The 23,568-nt window shown below is 45.3% G+C and overlaps 1 protein-coding gene across 2 annotated transcripts in view; it reads left to right on the top strand.

Annotated features, from left to right (window-relative positions):
- The window catches only part of LOC144753086 (torsin-4A-A-like), a 47,254-nt gene extending 35,904 nt beyond the window's left edge, over window positions 1-11,350 (top strand). For both annotated transcript variants that reach the window (XM_078640874.1, XM_078640875.1), the window contains exon 2: window positions 9,427-11,350. In XM_078640874.1, the coding sequence (XP_078497000.1) occupies window positions 9,467-10,741 (1,275 nt within the window). In that variant the 5' untranslated portion in view covers window positions 9,427-9,466 and the 3' untranslated portion in view covers window positions 10,742-11,350. The remainder of the gene's footprint in view (window positions 1-9,426) is intronic.
- The last annotated feature ends 12,218 nt before the right edge of the window (window positions 11,351-23,568 follow it).

Below are 23,568 nucleotides of genomic sequence, written 5' to 3'. Positions count from 1 at the left end.
TAGTGCAGGCTCATGCCTGGCCACCAGTACCGTGATTGTAATTCTTCCAGAGAATCTTTTAATTTAAGGTGTCTGAGACCCTCGCCCATGTGTGCGTCTGCGATTAACAAGCTTCTCCTGTCCATGTTTGGAATCACTCTATCCCCCACTCCAGGGATTCGAGCAAAAGGGACGGAGTTCGCATCGATTATGTATGTATAATTGAGTGGATAGTTGATCGGTAACGCTGAGCAGTCGCCTTTTGATGACGTTTTCACCGCCAGCATTGTTTCACCGTCAATGTATTTTAATGTACGCTTTTTTCGATCTACGGGAGCCGATTTAGTGGCTGCCGCTGCGGCTGTTTCAGCCAATGAATTCCCCACAACGTGAACGCCATCACGCTGATGACTCAGTGAGTGTGTCACGTGAGTCTTTGGTAGTTCTTTTTTCAAAAGAGCTACTTGTTCTCAGAGCAGTTTCTGCTTTATTGGTGCATCTGTGTCATCTTTGTAACCGTTCTGAATCCATGTCTGCAAATCCTTGTTATATGCTTTGACGCAGTAATATGAATCTGACACTATAAGTGTCGGGAATTCGCGATCCGCATTATCTAGCGCCATTTTTAAAGCTATTATTTCAGTTTGTAGTTCTGAATTAGTTTCTACTGAGTGTGATTTTGTTAATAGAGGTCTTAGTTTACCTCCGCGCCACACTTCTTTTGTAATCTCACATGTAGGGTTGTATGCTTGTTCTCCCCAAACGGAGGGTTGAGCATGTCCGTCTGTATAGATTACACAGGCGTAATGTCGTAGAGGCAGAATGTCGATTGGCAGAGGATACGTCTTTTCATATTTTAGATTTTTTAATTCTTCTAGTTCTGGATCAAAGTAGTAGTATACTTTGTCCGTTGTGATTGAATTCACCCATTGTATCCATTCCTGATTCAATGTTGTTGTTGGTAAATTACACGGTGTTGTTAGTGCCTCAAAGGCTGATTCTGCTGTTCTGACTGTGATATGTCTACCGTCAGCTATGTCTTTTTCTCTAGCTATTGCGGTTTGAACTGCACGAATGATTTTTTCTGTATTACTGAATTTCTGTTCAGCTTCTGTATACAAGTGTGATTTGAATGCAATTGGTACCTTTTCTCCCTCATTAGAGGTCAGGTATGTGAATCCGCATCTCCCTGGGATGACTCGAATCACAAGATTGCGTGTGTTATCACGTGTTTCTAATTTTGTTTTAATTAGCATGTCTGTTTGTAAGGATCTCAAAATTTCTGTGTGTGTTTGAGTCCAATTGGATCTTTTAAAGTCTGGTTTAATTAGATCATAAAGGGGTTTGACCCTTTCTGCGTAATTTGCAATGTATGTTCTTCCGAAATTTAGGAAACCTAGAATTGACTGTAGGTTTTTTAGTGTTTTAGGAGCTTGGATTACGGCACATTTCTCTAGGAAATTGTCAGCCAAGCTTTTGCCTTCACTTGATAACTCATATCCTAAGAATAGGACCGTCAGATGGGCAATTCTGGACTTTTTAACGTTGAATTTGTAACCCTCTGCAGCGAACCCAAGTATTATGGTGTTCACCCTTTTCAAGTGAGTCTCCAAGTCATCATCTGTTAAGTAAATGTCATCGACATAAGATAATGCTTCATCATCATATAGTTGTAGTAATTCTGTTACTCTCGCTGAGAATACCCCCGGGCTGTTCTTGTACCCCTGGGCTAACCGACAGAATTGCTTTTGAGTGCCATTTACTGAGAATGCAGTTAAATATCTGCTCTCTGGTGCTATGTTTTGACCAAAGAATCCATTGGAGATGTCCAAGGTTGTTTTGTATTTTTTGCGCACTATGTTATTCATTAGTGCAGCACTGTGTGAGTTTTGCACTGCAAAGGTTTTGCAACATGTGTTAAGGTGTCGGTAATCCAAAACTAGACGATATGAATTGTCTGGTTTGGAGACCGGAAACAAAGGATTGTTCATTTGTGAGGTGCAAGTTTCAATCACCCCCTGGTATTCTAGCTGATCTAGTATTTCATTTACCTGTTTTTTAGCTTCTTGCTTAATTGGGTACTGCCTTTGTGCAGTAGGTTGTGATTTTAACTGGATTTTGTGAGGAGGGGAGTCCTCATCCCATCCTACATGATTTTTATATAAAGCAGGTGCTAAGGCCACTGCCCACTTTCTAGCAAGTGTGTATTTTTTATGAATCGGGATTTGATTCGAGAAGGCAGGCATAATTACTTCTTCGCCATGAGGGCACTCCCTGACAAACTCTGGTGGCCAGTCTTTTTCAGCTAGAAGGATATCATAGCCCTTGGAGAGGTTATCCCAAAATAGTCCCCTTATTTTCCTAGTCTTATCTCCCTCTATACGTAATGTTATCTCGTATATCTTGTGGGGCTTGCTAACTCTGGTGTCTGCAGTTTCCACTTGAAGGTATTCATTCGTGTCCACTGTCTCCAGATGATTCATAAGGACTTTGCGAGCTATGCTCACCTCTGCTGCGCTGTCTAGCATTGTCTGAGCCCATTCTCCGTTTTTCAGTTGTGTCCTCAGTATTCTCGGCATTTTTAACTACCTTGATACTGGCTACCTTCTTTTTTGGAAATTGTAATTTCTTTTTTGGCTGAGCAGGTTCCTTGTCTTTGGACTTGGCGTGCTCTTCTGATCGTCCTCTTCTTTCCGATTTCTGCGAGGAAGTCTGAAAAGATTGAGAGGGACGTGTATCAATGTCTTGATATCTATCAGGTTTTTTAATATTATCCCTATTTCTAAGGTTATATCTATTCCCAGAGGGGTCACTCTGCGGTGACCTCTGTCTTTGGTTTGGAGATTTCTCTCTTCGCCTGGGAGACCTCCCTCGGGACTGGAATTTCTTTTCTTTAGGATTGGATTGGTTGTTTCCATCCCAGTTCTTTTTTGGTGAATTATTATAAAAAAATATTTTTTCTGGACTTGTAGTCAGTTGCGGTTTTACTGGTATTCCACCTAGACTATCTCTGCCTAGTTCTTCATAGGATTTTTCTATGATTCTGGCAATTTCAGCTGGTTGGTCTGCTATATCTGTCTCTTTTAACCTCTGGCGGATCGCCACGTTTGCTGCCTCACCTTTTATGTTGGCTAATAATATAGCCGAGACCTGCTTGAAGTCTTTTAGTAATTTCATACCAAGGGTTAAAGCAGGTTCTGGACCGTATTCATCTTGAATTTGTTTTAGCACATCTGGTATTACCGAAATGGATGGAACACCGTGCGTTTTTGTGTAGATGGAAGCAAAGACTGTACCCCAAGTGTCACAGTCCTCAATGTGTGGTGCGATTCCCATTGGGAGACATATAGTCAGAATCCTGTGTTTTTCTAATGGGGTGGTGTCAGGAAACACCGCCTCTATTTGGGTAATTTTCTGTGCCAACCAGAATGGTATCTGTTCCCGTTTAGCTGGAACTTTACCTAGGCAGGATTGGATGTTCTGTGGTGTAATTTTATTTGTGTTCCCCTGGTGAGGGGTCAGCTGTGGAAGTTTAATCGCTGGCTGAATTGTTGAAGTCCGCATTACATACTGAACTAATTGTCTATGAATTTTTAGTAGTTGTTTTAGCTGTATTAACAGCTCTGCTGCAGGCATTCTTTCGATGTCTGGATGTGGTGTGTATCCGGCTAAGACCGGCCACGTTGCTCCTGGTCTTCCTAAAGGACCGAGCCTTGTAATGTGATTGTTATGTATTAGGGCGCCATCAAATAAGAGCAAATGCTCTTGGAATTTGAGTGGTACTTCCACCTCCTCGAAAGGAGTGTACGTTTCAGGAGGTTCCTCTACTTTGTAATAGTGGAAGTACTTTGTTACAGCATTTGCTGCTGGAAAATGTATCCATGAATAGTATACCTCTGTCTGCCGATATTCGTGTGCCTCGATTACGAATATGACTGTGCCACCTCTAGGTGTCAGTCCATTTTCTATAAGTTTTAAGGTTATAGATCTCCTTTTAATGACCGGAATGAGTGTTATATTCGGGTCTGCTGCTTGCATGGTAGCATCAGCATCTGCGAGTTCAGTTGCTAATCTAACTGCCTCTCTTTCATCATCACTCTCTGCCATTATACAGACAGGATGGTATTATGTTTGTTTGCAGATCAGGTTTCTTTATGGAAACAGAGATTAGATGCACAATATTTTGGGAATGTTTTTATCCTTCAACGTTGACTATACCAAGAACCATACATAGGAGTTCCCTCCTGCGAGGTTTTGGAGGATATTACCTTTCACCCACTCCAGACGTCTTTGGAGTATAATGGAAAAAGGGGTCTGAGTGAGAAAGCACGACTGAGTTACTCTAAATGTCTTACGTTAGTTTTATCGCCCTTTCCAAACGCGTTGGGCGCCATGTAGTGTAGCTCCTATTTTCCCAATAGGCTCTGCGCATTGGAATAATACCTACAGCAGTAAAGGCCTAGACCAGACGTTAACTAGGTCTACTACTGTCGATACTAGACTTAATTTTTGGGTTTGCCAGCGTAGCTCAGAGTTCGCTAGAAACTTTCTCGAATGTTCAAGGAGGAATTAACTTCCCTGATTAGACAAGAAGGGATTTAGTTTCTGACAACCATAGAACATGACAACTTTGCTCTCCCCTAATCAAGAGTCAATCTCAAGAGTCGTGTGAGCACAAGGCAATTATTTTACTCAGTCAGTACGTGCATTCTTAGTCTCATCAGATTGTAGAGAAAAGGAAGAGACGGGCGTGTTCAATAAAAAGGTGTTATTTATTGATCAGTCTCTTTTCTCATACATGAGAAATGGATCGATATTATTGCAATACTTATAGTTAAGTAAAGTGCATACATTAAAAGCAATAGTATAAAATAATACTGTAAAAACATTGATATGGTTTCTGAGCCATATGATGTTTAAAATGATTAAAATATATTTACATACACATATACATTTGACTAAACGTACTCAACTGGTGTTTCTAAATACGCCTACCCCGTGTACCTGACCTAAGTCTAATGCGTGGGCGGGAATAGAAAGTTACAGTTTAAGTTAAGTTTGTTTTTGCCAAGTGAATAACTAAAGAATTCTCTGTGAGGGGTTATTCAGTTCTGTACCTGGAAGTTAGGATGAATGAGGAATGGTATCTCTTTCTCTGCTCTCGATATTCCAGGCTGCCTGCGAGGGCTGCCCAGAAACGCCGGTGCTGGGTCTCTCGGCTTGAGATAGCAGCGCGTCTCTCAGCGCGTCAGGAAGGCGGGGCTGCTGCCAGCGGGGTCTGCTTCTGCTCTCGGCTTCGGCAAGTAGGGCTGCTCCGTCTTGTCACCACGCGTGTGTTTGCATAGGGCAAGATCGGCAATATTTATACCTTAAAGGTGCCGAGATTGACGTAAGGATGGACATAGATACGTCAATAAAGATGTCATACGACTTGCTCGTTAGCACATTCTTTACTAAAGTTCTCTGTGAAATCAAAACAATGGCCGCACGGATTTTCCAGGTTGTCATAGGTTTGATTTGTTATGAGAACGTCGTATGCCTTATCAGGGGCTGGAGGAATGTCGCTTGTCTAATTAGATCTCAAGCGTTATGACCTAATCAGATAACACGTTCCTGTGCAGTAGTGTGACTGCGTCAGATAACGGTATCTGCATCATGGGGGCTGTTCTTGCCTCATGGGCTGACTGTTAGTTAACTTGATAGTTAGTTTAACCAGAATAGGGTCAGGAATAGGGGGATCGATTCAGAACCTATAGGAATACATGACAGTATGAGGCTATTGATACTTTTTCAGATGCTGTCATTCAAAATCTCATGAACCTCAGGACTACATCAACATCAAAAAACAAGAAATCAAAGATGAAAAACCATTTAAGCAAGGGACAATCCATTGCACTTTCCAACATTTCGGAAAAAGAAGCAACTATCGTAAAACCCTCCGATAAAAGGGGTAATGTTGTGCTCTTGACAAGGGAGCAATATTGTTGTGAATCTCTACGCCAATTGGAGGATGTGGAGAATTATCTAAAAACTAATAAAGAAGAATATCAGTCTAGCATCAAAGCTTACCATGATTTGTTAACTAAATGGCGCAACAAACTAATGTTGGACACTAATGAATTTTTGTTTCTTCGTAATCCTGAGCCTGTTAACCCGACATTCTACCAGCTCCCCAAGGTTCATAAAGATCTTAATTGTCCCCCGGGGAGACCTATTGTGTCCTCAAAAGGAGGACTGACGGAGAACTTATCTATTTATATTGATTGCTTTTTATCCGAATTTGTTGTTGACCTGAAGTCCTATGTAAGGGATACCAAGCACTTTATAGAACAGCTGGAATTGATAACTTGGGATACCACGTATGTGCTCATAACAATAGATATCACAAGTCTTTATACTTGTATTCAGCATACTCAAGGGATAGAGGCAGTCAGGTATTTCCTGAATAAAAGACCCGCAAAGTATATGGAACACAGTACCATGTTGATTGAGCTTTTAGAGTTATGTCTCAGGAACAATATATTTTTGTTCCAGAACGAGCTTTTTAAGCAAACCTCAGGAACCGCGATGGGAACCTGCTTCGCCCCCAGCTACGCAAATCTCTTCGTTGGCTGGTGGGAGGAGCAGGTGGTCCTAGCGGGAGACAACACCAAGTGGGCAGAACACATCGTGGCATGGCATCGATATATCGACGACCTTTTCCTAGTGTGGAGGGGCTCCTCCGCACTGGCTGAAGTATTTATTAGTGACTTGAATAGAAATAATCTAAATTTGAAATTTACAGCTGACATCAGTACCACGGAGGTACACTACCTAGACTTGAGGGTCTTCGTGAACGGGGAGAGGTTGGAGACGGCCCTATATAGAAAACCGACAGCCGGGAATAGCATACTTCATGCTAAAAGCAGCCACCCTCCAAGTTTGATCCGGAGTATACCTTACGGCGAACTTCTCAGGTTGAGACGCAATTGCTCACAAGACTCTGATTTTGCAAAGGCGGCAGAAGAATGCGTCATGAGATTTCGCGTAAGGGGGTACGATCAGGCAGAGTTAGAGAAGACCCGCAAACAATTACTAGAGAGCAAGAGTAAGAAAGACCAATCATCTGAGATTAGCAATAAGTTTCGTATGATTACGACTTTCTCAGATCAAGCTAACATCTTAAGAAATTTACTCTAAAAAAAACTGGCATATCCTCCGCACTGATCCAGTTATTGGGAATGATGTCCCCCAGAAACCCTTAATAACCTTCAGAAAATTAAGATCTATCAAAGACAAAATCGTGCATAGCCACCTTGCACCAGTAAAACCAAAAGTTAGTGGGACACTTAAGGACATGAAGGGATTCTTTCCATGTGGGAAATGCCGTGCCTGCGAAAACAGCAAGCGGGTACTCTCATATAAGATTCCAGGAATGGTCCAACTGAAGCCCATTAAGGAGTTTATTACATGCACAACACCCTATGTTGTATATTGTCTTGTCTGTCCTTTTGGACTCAAATATATCGGGAGCACTATCAAAAATGTGAAACTGCGTATCCTGGAACACCAGAGAGCCATTATGAACAAAGATATTGCATATCCGGTAGCTCGACATTTTGCCAAAGTACATCAAAGTAACAGGGAGCTGCTACAATACTTTGGCCTGGATCACATACCCCAAAATCCCAGAGGGGGGGATATATTGTTAAGTCTCCGCAGACTTGAGTCCCGTTATATTATCGATATGCAGACAAAGCACCCACTGGGTCTTAATAGTGGGGAAGAACTCACTGCCCATTTAGGAAGGTAGAATCAGCATACATTAAGGGGAATGTATACTTCAAATAATGCATTCATGTCCGATCTAGCTTAACTTATGTCCGGCTGATGGTTCCTGTCGATGTGGTATGGTGTGGAAGGTTATGACCTGTAGTGGATTCCAGACTTTGAATGAACTGTATGATGTCATAACGTATGAAAATAATCATGTTAACCCTTTTTCCTCTCCAGCCCTGTAGGAAGTGGTGAAAAGAATTTCTAAGAATTTTAATGTTTTGTAATTATGATTAAGATGAAGGCACTGTGGCATGTTTCTCTTAAAAAGCCAATACACAGCATTATTCTCTCTTTTTTGGCTGAGTGGCATCAAGTCAACAGCGCATAACAAAAAGCAAATGCCCTGTGACTATGATTTAGAGAATATCCTTAGCCATTTAATTCCTGCTGCTGTTGCATATACACATGCTTAGTCATTTGTGTGGGTGCTCATTAAACTGACTGTATTTATTAATGGGCTAATTAATGATGTGCGTGCATTATGCCGTGACATGCCGATACACGGCAATATCTATAAAAATGCACCGGCAATGGCGGCTCTCATATTCGATATGGTATGAAAGGAACAGTGAAACTTCTATTGTTAACCATTTAGAAATGGCCGCCATACTTACATGTACTACTGTATTAGTCCGTTGTCAGTTACATTCCGATGACGTATATATAATGCTGTCAGGCGGTTAAAACTGTAAACACTGACGAAGTACTTTGGTCCGAAACGCGTTTGTTACACTTTGTTTGTGGGCTAAATAAATCTTTGCCGCTTATACCCCTGGAGTACGTGTAACGTTTCTCGTAAACGGAAGCGTGTTGGATCTACGATATATATATATATATATATATCTATATGTGAATATATAATATATATTTCTTTATTCTGCACAATGTTGGTTTTGGGGGTGCTGTATAATGTGTGTGTTCTGTAATATGTGATTTGTCTTTTATAACACCCAGTACCAAAAGTCATCTGTGTTATACTAACCATTTAGGTTACACTATCTATTTCTTTTCTTTGCAGTGTTTTATAAATATGCAGTTACATTCTTTTACACTGTAATAACTGACATATTTATGTTGTAAATCCATATGAATCTTTTAGCCACATATGGTACTGCACCCTGCAGCATGGCTTGGAAAAGAAGCCTTTGCAATGCAAAAGGTCTCGCATTTATTAAAGTTAGAGCTATTGGAGTTAAAAATGGCAATGTTTTTTAGTTTTGCTTTTCTATACCAATAGCACTATGCAAATATAATTACTCAACTGCAAATAAAAAATTGAAAAGTAAAAAACATCGTCCTTTTTAAGACCAACAGCTGTAAATCAAAAAAATGCGAGACCTATTGCATTGCAAATGCTTGTTTAAGTAAAGCTTACGTTTGTGCACCAAATGAAAGATTGAGTAGCATGCAGCAACTCTATAACTATGCAGAAAACGCAGATGCCGCAAAATGGCATAATTCCAGTGGCTTTGTATTTAACCCAATCCAAACCTTAGTTTCAAGCTTTAGGGGGATGACAACTTTGTTTAAGTGGTTTGAAATGTGATAAAACCAATGCATGAATGAATATAAGGTGTATTTACTTCTGATCAACTTGTAACACTTCTCTTTTCTGACACTTTTCTCTAGCTAAGCCAGTTCTTTTGTAATTACCGGCAACAACGTAGACATGGAGGAAGTTCTGCCCTGCACGGATGCGCCCGAAAGCTCCAGAAAAATGTCCCTGGCCTCGTACCCTGTAAGACCTGTGGTCCGTTTGCGTCGCCAGATTAGGAATTTGAAGAAAAGCAAGCTTCACCTCGACCTCTCCGGGGGAAGGTCACTAGAGACCAGGCAAGCAAGACTACTTCAAAAGCAAATCTCTAAGGACAAAACATCATTTTTTAACACTGTTGGCTTTGAAAAGTCACAACATTTTAGTTTTGATACCCCAAGCTTGGAGCAGATGTCACAGTTGCCGGTGCCTAAGCCGAAGCGTAAACAGAAACGAAAGCAGTCCAGAACAGTACTGTATCCAGGTAATTCACGAAGGTACCTTCCCATTGAAGAGAAGAGCAAGGCCAAACGATGCCTGCTTCTCTTCATTGGCATTATCATCTTTCAAATTTTAAATGCCATTGAAAACTTGGACGACAATGTACAGAAATATGACCTGGATGGTCTTGAGAAGACCATGCATCGGGACATATTTGGCCAGAAACAGGCAGTGGACACTGTTATGGACCTTTTGAAGGATTACCTTGCCACTCATACTCACAACAAGCCACTGGTGATGTCACTAAATGGGCCAAGTGGCGTTGGAAAGAGTCACATGGGGCGGCTTCTGGCCAAGCACTTTCGTTCAGTTATAGGTGGTGAGTTTGTGCTTCAGAACTATACTGGGCACAACTGCCCCGCTGAAACAGATGTGCGTTCTTGCCAAATCGACCTATCTGGGAATGTTTCTGATATGGTGGTTCGAGCAGAAATAGAGGAGAAGATCCCAGTGTTCATCCTAGATGAGATGGAAAAAATGTCTCCACTTCTACTTGACGTGCTCCATGGGTACTTTCAGCCGCACCAGAGCAACGAGTTTCTTAATGCCATCTACATATTGATTAGCAACATTGGTTCTAACGGGATCACCAAGTATGTCCTTCAGAATGCATCCAATGAGGACTTGTCGCAGCACAGGAATCAGAAAGAGCTTGTTAGTATTATAGAATCTTCGTTGCGGCAGCATCATCCTCTCTGGGATCGCTCCAAGATCGTTCCGTTCATCCTCCTGGAGAAGAGCCATATTATCAACTGTTTCTTGGACGAGATGCTGAGGGAAGGTTACTATCCAGATAACGGCAACATTGAGAACATGGCAAGCCAATTAAAATATTACACACTAGGGGAGAAGCACTATTCTATAATGGGTTGCAAGCAAGTAGTGACCAAAGTGAACTTGCTGCACTGATTGTTGAGAACCGGTACAAGACAGAGCGGCTGAAGTTGGATTTTTAAGACCTAACATCTAACAATATTTCATGCCATTTCATATTGTAATGCTATGGATCATTTAGTTTTTTTTATTCTCAATTGTCTCTTCAAACAATGGTCAAGATTCAGATTTTACCGATGGAATCCCCTTCCCCCCCTCCCCCCCAATCAAAATAAGGAAGGGGGGATTCAGACTTTTTATACATTTTAATGCAATCTACTTTAATGAGCAATCAAACTGTCACCGCGTTGTAAGGTCACCGCAGTATCTTACAGGTTAAAGACCTATCAAGGCTTTGCTCTCGTATCTAGGCAATTTAATCGAAGTCCAATGGATTAAGTGAAACTATATGATTAAATGGACATGCTGAAAATACCTCTTCAGTGTAAAACAAACCAGAAACTCCATTTTGTTTTGAGAACAAGTGATAGAATTTGAGATGTTTAAAGTGGTTTTTTTGGGTTGTTTTCTTTTGCAGTCTGCCTTTAGTCATGAAATTATTTCAAATTCCATTTATTTCCACAGATTGTTTTCACATCTCATCAATTTTTGCCTGAATAAATCTTAAGACCTGCTAAGTTTCCAGGTTTTTGTGCAATGTGAAATTATTTTCTTTGTGTAGATCAGATGGTCTCTCTTTTTGTAAAAGTTGGAACTGCATAGCTCCTTAAGCACACTACAACAAGTAAAGGCTGTCTCAAGGTCCTCTACACCTTCAGAGCCATATAGGTTCACCATGGAACCAACATCCTAAAAAAGTTTAGGGTTGCCAGCAATCTACCGCAAATGGGCATTACCTGAGGTCTGATTCCAGAAATCTACTGAAGCCATAAAAATGCAAATTCTAAAGGAGTTCAGGCACTAGATAAATACAGGTGATCAAAGAGTCTACAGGGCATGCAAACACATGGGCAAGCAAAGACGACATATTGCAGGTAAGTTGCATGTCAAAAGAGCTGATGCATTGGAATATCTTAGTATGGCACTTTGATTAATACAGTCCTAAGAAAATACAGGGTAATACCAGAGCCGATTTGCCAGATATGAGTTAACACCGCACAGATAACATGCATACCAGGACACACAACTTGAGTTGTATGTAGGGTCCAAACCAAAATGTTGCTGTCCAAAATTGACAGACAAAAAAACATGATTGGATTTTGATTGCGGGTGTTCAGCCAGTACAACATTCATTCATTATTTATTTTGTTCACTACGATCCTGGACCAGTACAAGAAATGTGTAAATCGGCCTTTGCCCTTGCCGCAAAGCTGGAATGTCTAGCCTACAGCTCCTTTGAAGAAAATGTTTCGCACCTGCTGGGCTTGTTCCATAGCTGTGACCAACCACATTCAAAGCATTTTTGGGCTGGACTGCACGCAAACACAGACCATGTTCAGCATTGTCTGTGAGGTGCAGGCTGAGCCCAATGGCCAAGTGAACACGGCACCCCCATCCTGCCATCTGGCCATACCGGTCACACTTGGGGTGTGCCACGTAGAAAAACAAAATAGTGACAGAATGGGATACCTGAATTGATCTCAGCGACTGACAGTCAGTCACTCTGGCCTGATTGCGATCCATCATCTTTTGCTTATTATGGAACTCCAGAAAAGGACACAGGCCATGCACCAATCCGTCTTAGACCTGCTGCAGTAGCGATAATCAGCCCTAACTGTCAATTTCTGACATGTCTCGCTTAGGGGAGTTGATTTCTAGTGATTTAGATTCATAAATACATTCAGGCCATTATCTAAAGCAGATGGTTTACAGAGCTGCTATCTTACTACAGAACGCCCCCCCCCCCCCTCCGCCCCCCAAAATGATTAAATGAAGTCAATTCTGCAGGGAAGAAACAGGAGCGTACACATTGCTTATACTAGAACAGTTCAACAAAATCAATAAAACCTATTGTAAATGGTATGGAGCATAGTGCTGGAATATTGGGAACACACACAAACATGAGTTTGATTGTAGCACAAACCTACATGAGTGCATTTAAGCTAAATCTTGTCCGATGTGTATTTTAACATTTAAAGAAAAATATTTGGAAAATAGGTCCATGCTCAAAATAAGCCCGAACACCATAGCAAATGTACAATTACACTGAATATCAGAAGGGTAGTAAAACAGAGGTTGGAGTAAAAGCAAGGTGAAACTGATGTTCAAGCTAATTCGAACCAGAACTATACAAGGTGTGCCTATGATCTAAATGATGCCAAAATTAAGATTTGTCTTAGTTTTATGTACTTTGGACAAAGGTCTCCAGCAGTTGATGCAAGATTAACCGTTTTACACTTTTACAAGGTAGCCATTTGTTCGCATAGATAAGTGGTAGAAACCAGCTCAGTAAAGAAAATCCAATTGGTCGCACACTGCTTGTCCTATCAGCGTGTTGCCCCAAAGCATTGTGGTCCATGAAGTAAGCATCAGTGGGTGCGCCTCTGCCAGGGTCTTGAGCAAAAAATCACTGTCGCGTTGGCCATCCCTGGACACGTGTTTCGAGGTTGTTACCCCTCCTCAGCAGGGAATAGGCATATATGTAGGGGTGCTGCATAGGCTGCCAAAAAATATCCTCAGGTCCGGTACCACTCGTGGCACGCAGGTGCGTAACCCGGGTTCGTCAGCCCCACCAGCTCAAGGGAGCTTGAATACAAAAGAAAATCCAATTGGTCGCACACTGCTTGTCATATCAGCGTGTTGCCCCAAAGCATTGTGGTCCATGAAGTAAGCATCAGCGGGTGCGCCTCTGCCAGGGTCTTGAGCAAAAAATCACTGTCGCGTTGGCCATCCCTGGACACGTGTTTCGAGGTTGTTACCCCTCGTCAGCAGGGAATAGGCATATATGTAGGGGTGCTGCGTAGGCTGCCAAAAAATATCCTCAGGTCCGGTACCACTCGTGGCACGCAGGTGCGTAACCCGGGCTCGTCAGCCCCACCAGCTCAAGGGAGCTTGAATACAAAAGAAAATCCAATTGGTCGCACACTGCTTGTCCTATCAGCGTGTTGCCCCAAAGCATTGTGGTCCATGAAGTAAGCATCAGCGGGTGCGCCTCTGCCAGGGTCTTGAGCAAAAAATCACTGTCGCGTTGGCCATCCCTGGACACGTGTTTCGAGGTTGTTACCCCTCGTCAGCAGGGAATAGGCATATATGTAGGGGTGCTGCGTAGGCTGCCAAAAAATATCCTCAGGTCCGGTACCACTGAGTGGTACTATACCTGGCAGATATTGGCAGCCATCGGCAACCCCAGTACACGGCCTATCCCTGCTGATGAGGGGTAATACCCCGAAACACGTGTTCAGGGATGGCGAAGACAGCGAAGATAGCAGAAGATCGAAAGATGTACATCGCGAACACTTTACTACATTGACCAGAGTCCTTAGGGGCGACACCGCCGGTGTGTGAGTAGTGTGCGACCCCACCCCCATTTGTAACTTTAAAGCTCCCTTGAGCAGCGGGCTGACGAGCCTGGGATCCCGCACCTACGCGCCTGAGTGGTACTATACCTGGCAGATATTGGCAGCCATCGGCAACCCCAGTACACGGCCTATCCCTGCTGATGAGGGGTAATACCCCGAAACACGTGTCCAGGGATGGCGAAGACAGTGAAGATAGCAGAAGATCGAAAGATGATGCATCGCGAACACTTTACTACATTGACCAGAGTCCTTAAGGGCGACACCGCCGGTGTGTGAGTAGTGTGCGACCCCACCCCCATTTGTAACTTTAAAGCTCCCTTGAGCAGCGGGCTGACGAGCCTGGGATCCCGCACCTACGCGCCTGAGTGGTACTATACCTAGCAGATATTGGCAGCCATCGGCAACCCCAGTACACGGCCTATCCCTGCTGATGAGTGGTAATACCCCGAAACACGTGTCCAGGGATGGCGAAGACAGTGAAGATAGCAGAAGATCGTAAGATGATGCATCACGAACACTTTACTACATTGACCAGAGTCCTTAGGGGCGACACCGCCGGTGTGTGAGTAGTGTGCGCCCCCACCCCCATTTGTAACTTTAAAGCTCCCTTGAGCAGCGGGCTGACGAGCCTGGGATCCCGCACCTACGCGCCTGAGTGGTACTATACCTGGCAGATATTGGCAGCCATCGGCAACCCCAGTACACGGCCTATCCCTGCTGATGAGGGGTAATACCCCGAAACACGTGTCCAGGGATGGCGAAGACAGTGAAGATAGCAGAAGATCGAAAGATGATGCATCACAAACACTTTACGACATTGACCAGAGTCCTTAGGGGCGACACCGCCGGTGTGTGAGTAGTGTGCGACCCCACCCCCATTTGTAACTTTAAAGCTCCCTTGAGCAGCGGGCTGACGAGCCTGGGATCCCGCACCTACGCGCCTGAGTAGTACTATACCTGGCAGATATTGGCAGCCATCGGCAACCCCAGTACACGGCCTATCCCTGCTGATGAGGGGTAATACCCCGAAACACGTGCCCAGGGATGGCGAAGACAGCGAAGATAGCAGAAGATCGAAAGATGATGCATCGCGAACACTTTACTACATTGACCAGAGTCCTTAGGAGCGACACCGCCGGTGTGTGAGTAGTGTGCGACCCCACCCCCATTTGTAACTTTAAAGCTCCCTTGAGCAGCGGGCTGACGAGCCTGGGATCCCGCACCTACCCGCCTGAGTGGTACTATACCTGGCAGATATTGGCAGCCATCGGCAACCCCAGTACACAGCCTATCCCTGCTGATGAGGGGTAATACCCCAAAACACGTGTCCAGGGATGGCGAAGACAGCGAAGATAGCAAAAGATCGAAAGATGATGCATCACGAACACTTTACTACATTGACCAGAGTCCTTAGGGGCGACACGCCGGTGTGTGAGTAGTGTGCGACCCCACCCCCATTTGTAACTTTAAAGCTCCCTTGAGCAGCGGGCTGACGAGCCTGGGATCCCGCACCTACGCGCCTGAGTGGTACTATACCTGGCAGATATTGGCAGCCATCGGCAACCCCAGTACACAGCCTATCCCTGCTGATGAGGGGTAATACCCCGAAACACGTGTCCAGGGATGGCGAAGACAGCGAAGATAGCAGAAGATTGAAAGATGATGCATCACGTACACTTTACTACATTGACCAGAGTCCTTAGGGGCGACACCGCCGGTGTGTGAGTAGTGTGCGACCCCACCCCCATTTGTAACTTTAAAGCTCCCTTGAGCAGCGGGCTGACGAGCCTGGGATCCCGCACCTACGCGCCTGAGTGGTACTATACCTGGCAGATATTGGCAGCCATCGGCAACCCCAGTACACGGCCTATCCCTGCTGATGAGGGGTAATACCCCGAAACACGTGTCCAGGGATGGCGAAGACAGCAAAGATAGCAGAAGATCGAAAGATGATGCATCGCGAACACTTTACTACATTGACCAGAGTCCTTAGGGGCGACACCCCCGGTGTGTGAGTAGTGTGCGACCCCACCCCCATTTGTAACTTTAAAGCTCCCTTGAGCAGCGGGCTGACGAGCCTGGGATCCTGCACCTACGCGCCTGAGTGGTACTATACCTGGCAGATATTGGCAGCCATCGGCAACTCCAGTACACGGTCTATCCCTGCTGATGAGGGGTAATACCCCGAAACACGTGTCCAGGGATGGCGAAGACAGCGAAGACTGCAGAAGATCGAAAGATGATGCATCGCGAACACTTTACTACATTGACCAGAGTCCTTAGGGGCGACACCGCTGGTGTGTGAGTAGTGTGCGACCCCACCCCCATTTGTAACTTTAAAGCTCCCTTGAGCAGCGGGCTGACGAGCCTGAGATCCCGCACCTACGCGCCTGAGTGGTACTATACCTGGCAGATATTGGCAGCCATCGGCAACCCCAGTACATGGCCTATCCCTGCTGATGAGGGGTAATACCCCGAAACACGTGTCCAGGGATGGCGAAGACAGCGAAGATAGCAGAAGATCGAAAGATGATGCATCGCGAACACTTTACTACATTGACCAGAGTCCTTAGGGGCGACACCGCCGGTTTGTGAGTAGTGTGCGACCCCACCCCCATTTGTAACTTTAAAGCTCCCTTGAGCAGCGGGCTGACGAACCTGGGATCCCGCACCTACGCGCCTGAGTGGTACTATACCTGGCAGATATTGGCAGCCATCGGCAACCCCAGTACACGGCCTATCCCTGCTGATGAGGGGTAATACCCCGAAACACGTGTCCAGGGATGGCGAAGACAGCGAAGATAGCAGAAGATCGAAAGATGATGCATCGCGAACACTTTACTACATTGACCAGAGTCCTTAGGGGCGACACCGCCGGTGTGTGAGTAGTGTGCGACCCCACCCCCATTTGTAACTTTAAAGCTCCCTTGAGCAGCGGGCTGACGAGCCTGGGATCCCGCACATACGCGCCTGAGTGGTACTATACCTGGCAGATATTGGCAGCCATCGGCAACCCCAGTACACGGCCTATCCCTGCTGATGAGGGGTAATACCCCAAAACACGTGTCCAGGGATGGCGAAGACAGCGAAGATAGCAGAAGATCGAAAGATGATGCATCGCGAACACTTTACTACATTGACCAGAGTCCTTAGGGGCGACACCGCTGGTGTGTGAGTAGTGTGCGACCCCACCCCCATTTGTAACTTTAAAGCTCCCTTGAGCAGCGGGCTGACGAGCCTGGGATCCCGCACCTACGCGCCTGAGCGGTACTATACCTGGCAGATATTGGCAGCCATCGTTAACCCCAGTACATGGCCTATCCCTGCTGATGAGGGGTAATACCCCGAAACACGTGTCCAGGGATGGCGATGACAGCGAAGATAGCAGAAGATCGAAAGATGATGCATCGCGAACACGTTACTACATTGACCAGAGTCCTTAGGGGCGACACCGCCGGTGTGTGAGTAGTGTGCGACCCCACCCCCATTTGTAACTTTAAAGCTCCCTTGAGCAGCGGGCTGACGAGCCTGGGATCCCGCACCTACGCGCCTGAGTGGTACTATACCTGGCAGATATTGGCAGCCATCGGCAACCCCAGTACACGGCCTATCCCTGCTGATGAGGGGTAATACCCCGAAACACGTGTCCAGGGATGGCGAAGACAGCGAAGATAGCAGAAGATCGAAAGATGATGCATCGCGAACACTTTACTACATTGACCAGAGTCCTTAGGGGCGACACCGCCGGTGTGTGAGTAGTGTGCGACCCCACCCCCATTTGTAACTTTAAAGCTCCCTTGAGCAGCGGGCTGACGAACCTGGGATCCTGCACCTACGCGCCTGAGTGGTACTATACCTGGCAGATATTGGCAGCCATCGGCAACCCCAGTACACGGCCTATCCCTGCTGATGAGGGGTAATACCCCGAAACACGTGTCCAGGGATGGCGAAGACAGCGAAGATAGCAGAAGATCGAAAGATGATGCATCGCGAACACTTTACTACATTGACCAGAGTCCTTAGGGGCGACACCGCCGGTGTGTGAGTAGTGTGCGACCCCACCCCCATTTGTAACTTTAAAGCTCCCTTGAGCAGCGGGCTGACGAGCCTGGGATCCCGCACATACGCGCCTGAGTGGTACTATACCTGGAAGATATTGGCAGCCATCGGCAACCCCAGTACACGGCCTATCCCTGCTGATGAGGGGTAATACCCCGAAACACGTGTCCAGGGATGGCGAAGACAGCGAAGATAGCAGAAGATCGAAAGATGATGCATTGCGAACACTTTACTACATTGACCAGAGTCCTTAGGGGCGACACCGCTGGTGTGTGAGTAGTGTGCGACCCCACCCCATTTGTAACTTTAAAGCTCCCTTGAGCAGCGGGCTGACGAGCCTGGGATCCCGCACCTACGCGCCTGAGCGGTACTATACCTGGCAGATATTGGCAGCCATCGGCAACCCCAGTACACGGCCTATCCCTGCTGATGAGGGGTAATACCCCGAAACACGTGTCCAGGGATGGCGATGACAGCGAAGATAGCAGAAGATCGAAAGATGATGCATCGCGAACACGTTACTACATTGACCAGAGTCCTTAGGGGCGACACCGCCGGTGTGTGAGTAGTGTGCGACCCCACCCCCATTTGTAACTTTAAAGCTCCCTTGAGCAGCGGGCTGACGAGCCTGGGATCCCGCACCTACGCGCCTGAGTGGTACTATACCTGGCAGATATTGGCAGTCATCGGCAACCCCAGTACACGGCCTATCCCTGCTGATGAGGGGTAATACCCCGAAACACGTGTCCAGGGATGGCGAAGACAGCGAAGATAGCAGAAGATCGAAAGATGATGCATCGCGAATACTTTACTACATTGACCAGAGTCCTTAGGGGCGACACCGCCGGTGTGTGAGTAGTGTGCGACCCCACCCCTATTTGTAACTTTAAAGCTCCCTTGAGCAGCGGGCTGACGAGCCTGGGATCCCGCACCTACGCGCCTGAGTGGTACTATACCTGGCAGATATTGGCAGCCATCGGCAACCCCAGTACACGGCCTATCCCTGCTGATGAGGGGTAATACCCCAAAACACGTGTCCAGGGATGGCGAAGACAGCGAAGATAGCAGAAGATCGAAAGATGAGGCATCGCGAACACTTTACTACATTGACCAGAGTCCTTAGGGGCGACACCGCCGGTGTGTGAGTAGTGTGCGACCCCACCCCCATTTGTAACTTTAAAGCTCCCTTGAGCAGCGGGCTGACGAGCCTGGGATCCCGCACCTACGCGCCTGAGTGGTACTCTATCTGGCAGATATCGGCAGCCATCGGCAACCCCAGTACACGGCCTATCCCTGCTGATGAGGGGTAATACCCCGAAACACGTGTCCAGGGATGGCGAAGACAGCGAAGATAGCAGAAGATCGAAAGATGATGCATCGCGAACCCTTTACTACATTGACCAGAGTCCTTAGGGATGACACCGCCGGTGTGTGAGTAGTGTGCGCCCCCACCCCCATTTGTAACTTTAAAGCTCCCTTGAGCAGCGGGCTGACGAGCCTGGGATCCCGCACCTACGCGCCTGAGTGGTACTATACCTGGCAGATATTGGCAGCCATCGGCAACCCTAGTACACGGCCTATCCCTGCTGATGAGGGGTAATACCCCGAAACACGTGTCCAGGGATGGCGAAGACAGCGAAGATAGCAGAAGATCGACAGATGATGCATCGCGAACACTTTACTACAATGACCAGAGTCCTTAGGGGCGACACCGCCGGTGTATGAGTAGTGTGCGACCCCACCCCCATTTGAAACCAGCTCAGTGTTGGCCATTGGAGGATGACCAGAATGGCTGGGTGGATTCTGTGAAGGCATGGTTTTTGTGAGTATATTGATGAGTCTCCGACTTGTTAGTTTCATCTGTGCTTATGGTTTGATATAATGATCAGTGTCTCTGCACTGGTGAAGGGTTTACACCTAAACATTCGGTAATCCATGTCCCTTTCAATTTAAATGGCCGTTCAATTTTTCAGCTTGAATGTTATTTAACCACATGTTATCCATCATCCAGCTATGTAGTGGAATTGCCTGGTATTTGATTTTAACACCTCAAAGTTTAATTTCCTTTCGTGGAGAGATTGGGTCCACCATTTATGATTTAAAAGCCCGATTCACCAAAACATTTGGAATCACTTGTGGTCCAATCCAAAGATTGGCCTAATGCAGTGGCAGGTTCTACATAGATGGCCAACTACATTTTTGCCCCACCTAGTTCCTATCAAGGTGAGCTCTCCTCCTGCTTCCAGGGCACACGTTCATCCCTGTGCCCAGCCACATCTAAAATCGTTGATTGTACCCATTCTTGATGCTGGCAGGAGTGGCTTGATCAAAATATATATTTTCTTCCTCGGGTGAGGCAATTTTGAATTTTAATTTGTTGGGCTCTATGCTGAAAGTAAGACGTGAACCAATTAAGGACAATGTCACTGAGGCCGAAGCGATTTTTGAGGGTGTTGAGAAGGGTTAGGTGGTAAACAGTCTCAAATGCCGCAGAAATGTCAAGAAGGATAAGAAGTAAGGTCTCGCCCTTGTCCAGTGCTAGGTGAATATAATCAACAATATTGAGAAGCTTAGTTTCCGTGCTGCACCCTTTGGGGAAAGCCAGATTGAAGGGGGTCAAGTAGGTCAAACGCATTGATGTGATTGACTTGTCCAGTTGGAGGCGGGTGTATTTTTCCAGGGCTTTGGAGAGGAGGGGGAGGTTGGAGATGGGGCAGAGATTATTAGTCATTGGGGTCAGCTTTGGGATTTTTGGGGATGGGAGTGATTTGCCAGAGTTGAAGGGAGATGGGCACACACCCTGATGAGAGGGATGCGTTGATGATGATTGTCCAGTAGGGGACGATGACATGTTAGAAATCTTGAATGAGTGCGGAAGGGAGTGGGTCTTTAGTGTGGGAGGAAGGTTTGGATTTGGTTAAAATGTTGTAGACCTCTTGTTCAGTTACAGGGTGAAATTAAGCCATGAGGGTTTCTTTTAGGGGGAAGGGAAATGGGTTCTGGGGGGGGTGGGGGAGGTGTTCATGGAGAGAGGGGGAAGAAGAGTGGCAATCATGGGTGAACGAGGGTGGAGTAACGAGGAAAGCGTGGTCTATTTTAGCAATTTTTTTCCATTGAAAAAGTTGGAAATTTCTTCGCATTTGCTATTGGAGGCCACCGGGTTAGGGGTTCAGGGTTTGTTTGGTTTGGTTTCTAATGATGTTGAACAGTTCTCTAGGTCTATTTTTGGCGCGAGAGAGTTGAAGATGAAAGAATGGCGCTTTCTTGCTTTGGAGAGCGGTATGGAGGGCGACAATGTAAGCATGGAAGAGACATGACTAGGATAACCACATATGGTGGGGGCAGGTACATGTAACAAAACTGTAGGGAGATGAGAAGTGCAGGTCAGCATGTATAGCTATGGGTAGGCTTTTACTCTGCGTATGCATTTTTGTGTTAATGGTTTTGCAGTTTGGTTGAAAAGGAGACACAGGACACTTTTTCATTTATGTTTTTTTTGTTATAAAAAATAACGGTCAATGGCATGCAAATGAATCTGGAGGCAATAATTGATCATAATTAAGAAGTACAAAATAATTAATGGTAACCGTGTATAACCTAAAGGCATATGACAAAACAAGTTTATTACTGGGCTGCAGAGACATCAAAGCTGAAATCGAGAGGCTGTGGGAATGAACTTGTCTCTGCATGTATCCAGGAACCAGACAACGCGGAAATCATTACCACGCTAAATGTGTCATGCTTGGAGTTTCAAGATGCCAGGGGGTGTTTCATCGGCAGGAAGAACAAAGTCCAGTAGGAGGTAAGTAGTGTCCATTGCTGAAGCTAGACAATTTGAACAATTGCACTCCCTCTAGAAACACCACTAGGAAATACAGTCCATTCTTGATCTGATTAATTAAAACCCACCTGAAGCTTCTAGTCAAACACATTTTTGTTGATACTTTGTAGGTTATCTTTTTATAATTTGTAGGTTTGTTTATATATTCTTCGCGTCTCTCTCCAATTTCAGACACCTTGAAGAGAGCATAAGTGAACATTTTTCTAGCTGAGTGTTAATTAGGGTAAGGACTTTTTAAAAAGTTTTTATTTAAAATAAAAAAAAAGTTATGTAAAACTGTGTAGTTCCACAGTTCATTTTCAGATGTTATAGGGAAGCACTGAAATGGTGAATGCTAAAATATGCCCCCCACCCACCCACAAGGGGGAAACTACCATCCAACATGGCCACTGAATGGTCCACAACAAAATGCAAAAATCATTCAATCCTATCATTTTTCCAATCAAACGTTGTCACTTTTCTAAATTTAACAGCAGAAAGATAACATTAGTCTGCTTTTTTTCTTCCTTTGTGCCGTTCTTTAACAAAATTCAAGTGGAAGAGAGAAACATGTTGCTTTATGTTGATGCATTGATCCACATAAAGTTAAAGTAATGTGGCATTTAAATCTGCCAAATGAAACCAGCATTTCAATGTAGTAGGTCTCGCAGTTGTGAGATTTTGAGCTATTGGCATTGTAAATGGCAATGCCTCTTATAATATTAAAAGGCATTGTCTTTTACAATACCAATAGGTCAAACTTTATAAAAAGTGAGACTTATTGCATTGCAGAGTGTGGTGTTCATTAAGCGGGCACTGCGCTCACAATTAAAGAGCCCGAATGAGCCTGTTGACTATCATCGTTGGCCAACGGGATAATTGGACCTGCCCAACGCAGTCGAAGACCATGGAGACATAATCATAGGACCCACTGATACTTATATGGATGTTTAGATCATTCTATATCTCCCTAGGGATTAGGCCCCAGGAGAAAGTTCCCCAAAAAATGTTCTGCCGCATGCTCTAGACCAGTCCATCTTGGATGTCTCAAAGAGCGAAGCCAGCCAGTCGGAGTGCCGGGGTGTGTGGGTTCTATCCATTGCTTACATATTTGCCTCCTAGCTAACAATATAGCATAAAATAGGAAGGATCTAGCAAGTCCTGTAACCTGGTTAGAAAAACCAAAAATTATCAAGGCCAAGTTTATTTGGATTGGGAGGCCTAAAATATCCACTAGAGACATTCCAACTCATTCCCAAAAACTGCTATAGCCGGACAGTCCTTAAAACATGTGTATATCTGAGGCTAAATGATAAACAAAAACTGGAGAATTCTAACATCAGGCGATTTAAGCTGGCCCAAACCCAGGTTCGCGAATAAAAGAAGTCGCAACCTAAAGAACATTCTGGTTCACACGAGACCTGCTCCAAAAAAATCGAGAGATACGATGAACCCGTGGGGTAATCCACAGGTAAAGGGACATTATCCATGCGGGTCGTGTTCAG

Source organism: Lissotriton helveticus, chromosome 5_1 (genome assembly GCF_964261635.1).
Source record: "Lissotriton helveticus chromosome 5_1, aLisHel1.1, whole genome shotgun sequence".
NCBI lineage: Eukaryota > Metazoa > Chordata > Amphibia > Caudata > Salamandridae > Lissotriton > Lissotriton helveticus.
This window is presented reverse-complemented; position numbering and strand designations above follow the sequence as displayed.